At 42.0% G+C, this 4,032-nt stretch overlaps 1 protein-coding gene across 1 annotated transcript; it reads left to right on the top strand.

Annotated features, from left to right (window-relative positions):
• The first annotated feature begins 171 nt into the window (after positions 1–171).
• LOC118734598 lies at positions 172–1,452 on the top strand. The gene has a single exon (XM_036464308.1). It carries the CDS (start codon positions 172–174, stop codon positions 1,450–1,452), a length of 1,281 nt encoding a protein of 426 aa, XP_036320201.1.
• The last annotated feature ends 2,580 nt before the right edge of the window (positions 1,453–4,032 follow it).

Raw genomic sequence — 4,032 nt, 5'->3', positions numbered from 1 at the left:
AGTAGAGAAATTCTGATCGAATTTAACATTGGCGATCCTGCCAGGAGACGGTAGTCTAAATTAAACTCATGTGTTTAAGCGTGTATAATAATACATATATACCAAGACATTTGTGATTAATTCGTGACAAATAAGCCCACGCGGCGCGTCCTTAAAGTCTATTCTGCAAATATGGCCGAAGCCAAACTTGCTAAATTGAAAATTAAACGCGGTACTCTAATAGCTCAGCAGCAGCGTGTAAAGGAGTTTATCGACTCCAAATTATCAAAAGCATCTGTTCCAGAACTCGAAACTAGAGCCCATGCTCTGGAGAAATACTACCATGATTTTGAAAGCATACAATCTTGCATTGAAGAACTTGAACCGGAGGAAGGGGACACCATTCGAGGCTCATTCGAAGAGCTTTACTTTGTTCTTCGTCCCACTCTGATGGTTGCTATAAGGGAGTGTAAGGAGGAAGCAGAAAAAGGTTCAACAGCAACCACCAAATGTGAAACGATCGTCAGTAAGAAATTAAGACTGCCAGAAATCCCTTTGCCAACGTTCTCCGGTGACTACACCCAGTGGTTGTCTTACTACGACACGTTCTCTGCCTTGGTTCATCGCAATAGTGCTCTAGATAACGTCACGCGATTCCACTATCTCCGATCTTCGCTTAAGGATGGTGCTCTCCGGCGTATACAGTCCATCGAAGTAACCTCTGACAACTACGAAATCGCACTCAAATCACTTGTCGAACGATATCAAAAGCGTAACGTCATTGTTCGGGAGCATATAAGACAGCTTTTTAATGTGCCTTCAATTGCTAACAAGTCTTCTTCATCGGCATTACGGGAGTTTATCGATTCGGTAAATATTCACCTGAGAGCATTATCGTCCTTAGGAAGACCAGTGGCACATTGGGATGATTTAGTCATCGAAATAGTTTTGCCAAAATTAGACAACTCCACACTTGAAAAGTGGAATGACGAAGCTCCCACTGACAGGCTTCCAACACTAGAAGAGGTTTTTAAATTCCTGGAAAAAAGGTGTACTCATTTAGAAGAAAGAGCGGCAGCATCGCGTTCCACTACACAGCAATGCGTCAATAGTAATAAAAGCCCAAAACCTTTTCGCTCATCGCAGCAGCGTTCCGCCTTTGTTGTTTCCGAAAATGTAAAACCTCAGCGTAACTGTACGTACTGCAGTGGCACAAATCATGTTATTTATCGCTGCAGAAAGTTTCTTGCTTTAAATCCCAAACAAAGATTTGATGCTATCCATCAGCGAAATCTCTGTAATAATTGCCTAAAGGCTGACCACACGCACATTAACTACGAATCTGAAAAGTGTAGAGCCTGCAAACGCAGCCACCATACATTACTTCACTACAATTCAGTTTTTGTAAATGCTGCACCTGCTATTGAACCTTCGTCTTTGACTGTCACGTCTAATAATGCTCATACGGAATGATCATTAGCCCCAACTTCAGCTGCTTCCAACGTCATGATCGCCGCCGGCACCTCCGCTTTTACTAACAGCTCTACTGCCTCCGACTCAGCAGCTAGCCTCTCCGCTACTTTAAATACACCTAGGTGTACGATCATACTGGCTACAGCTCTTGTTAAAGTGACAAACAACTGGGGCATGCCTATACTGTGCAGAGCGTTACTAGACTCTGGGTCACAGCTTAATTTCGTATCAGAACGGCTTGCTGTACAATTAGGCATTCATCGTAACTTCTCTCAAACGGAGATTAGTGGCATTGGCGACTACAACGTAAGCATACGGCACTCAATTTGTACAACTATCACCTCAAATACATCCGCTTATTCAGCTGAATTAACATTTTTGATATTGTCCCGCATTAGTGAACCTCAGCCTGAGTGTAATGTCAATATATCGCAGTGGAATCTACTTGCGAATCTACAGCTTGCAGATCCGTTGTTTTTTAAGCCTCAAAAAATTGATATGTTGCTAGGTGTAGAAATTTACGTCGATTTGCTGATAAATGAGCAATTTCGCTTAGCTGATCATTTGCCTATTTTGCAAAACACAAAGTTGGGATGGATAGTCACTGGAAGACCACCTGCTATTAAACAATGAAGCCTGCTAGCTAATAAAATAACAACGACATCAATTGCGTCATTAGAACTGCTACTTTGACAGGTTTGGGAGATTGAGACACATGCTCATTCCAACAAAAGTCTCACAGCAGAGGAAAAATTGTACGAAGCTAATTTCTCGTCAACTGTGCAACGTGCAGAAAATGGCAGATTTATCGTTAGCCTTCCATTCAAACAGCCACCGTTGGTGTTGGGAGAGTCACTTACGACAGCCAAGCGTTGTTTTTTCGCTCTAGAACGTAAGCTTGCTAAAAATTCCAGTCTAAAGAAACAATATATACAATTTATAAACGAATACGAAGCCCTCCATCATATGAAGTGCTTGGGGAACTATGCGGACTTTGTTGCTAATAAAGAAATGTTAGAAAATTTTTATTTTTTACCCCATCACTGCGTAATTAAAAACGAGAGTTCTTCTACAAAACTCCGCGTAGTTTTCGACGCTTCGACAAAAACGACGACCAGCGTCTTACTGAATGACATTTTAACGACTGGCCCTACAGTTCAAGTGGATTTATTTTCTGTTATTATTCGCTTTCGATCATATCCCTACGTCTTCACAACAGACATAAGTAAGATGTACAGACAAATATTGGTACGGCCCGATGATTGTCGATATCAACTATTACTGTGGAGAGAAAGTCCACTCTCTGAGCTTGGCGTGTACCAGTTAAACACTGTCACTTACGGCACATCAGCTGCTCCAAGCGCTGTCTGACAATGCTTGCAGAAAAAAATATACAAGAATTTCACCTCGCTTCTACAGCCTTAATAAAAGAACGTATGTTGACGATATAATGACTGGACACTTCATAATTCACTTCAAGGCGCTGCTTCTTACATGGCAGACCTTCAACGGCTTCTTTGTATAGCAAAATTTGAGCTTCGAAAATATAATTCTAATGCACCTGAGCTATTAAGACTAGTTCCTGAAACCCACAGAGAACCATTTTTTAACATTGGCGGAAATGACGTTTTTAAAACACTTGGGCTAATTTGGCTACCATCCACTGACGTATTTACATATTTGCTCGGCCAGCTACAATAGCTGAAAGAATAGTTTTATCTGACCTAGGAAGAATTTTTGATCCTCTCGGTTTGATCGGACCCATTGTTGTAAAAGGGAAGATATTCATGCAGGAATTGTGGAAGCTCAACATATCGTGGGACCACCCACTACCAGGTAGCTATGCCAAGCGTTGGCTCGAGTATGTGAATCAACTTGAAGCTATGAATCCGCTACGAATTCCAAGACAAATGATTTGCTCAAACGAAAAAAAAATCGTGCAACTACATTCATTTTCTGACAGTAGCGAAGCAGCGCACGGAGCTTGTTGCTATCTTCGGAGCATTGACTTAAACGGTCAGGTTTGCGTTCGGCTTGTTTGCTCAAAATTCCGAGTAGCGCCAGCAAAGTCTACTTCAATCGCCATACTCGAACCACAAGCTGCATTACTGGCGGCGGAGCTAGTCGAACGGCTTCTAAATACACTTCCAGTCGAAATCAACAAAAGGTTTTTCTACACTGACTCCAAAATCGTCTTAGCACGGATTGCAAAACCCTCGTACACCTGGACTACGTTTGTGGCAAATAGGGTCGCAAAAATTCAGGAACTAACACGAACTGACGAAAGGGGGTTATGTCACCACCAAACAAAATCCAGCGGATATTATTTCTCGTGGTGCGTCTCCAAACGAATTTTAGCAATCACCCTTGTAGAATGGTGGACCGGATCTTTTACGAAATTCAGATTACCAGCTTCAAAAATTACTGCCTGAAGAACAAGAAAATGTACCTGAGATACGGCCCAACAAGTTGGTGCTCCTTGCAGCAAATTCGCGTTATTTCGACATTACAGCGAATGTAAAGCATCGCCAATCGTTACAGCGACTGGAACGTATAATTGCTTACTGCCTTCGATTTTTT

This window comes from Rhagoletis pomonella, unplaced genomic scaffold (genome assembly GCF_013731165.1).
Source record: "Rhagoletis pomonella isolate Grant_MI unplaced genomic scaffold, Rhpom_1.0 Rhpom_scaffold_00001, whole genome shotgun sequence".
Taxonomy (NCBI): Eukaryota; Metazoa; Arthropoda; class Insecta; order Diptera; family Tephritidae; genus Rhagoletis; species Rhagoletis pomonella.
Note: the sequence above shows the minus strand (reverse complement) of the source record. Positions and strands in the feature narration are given on the sequence as shown.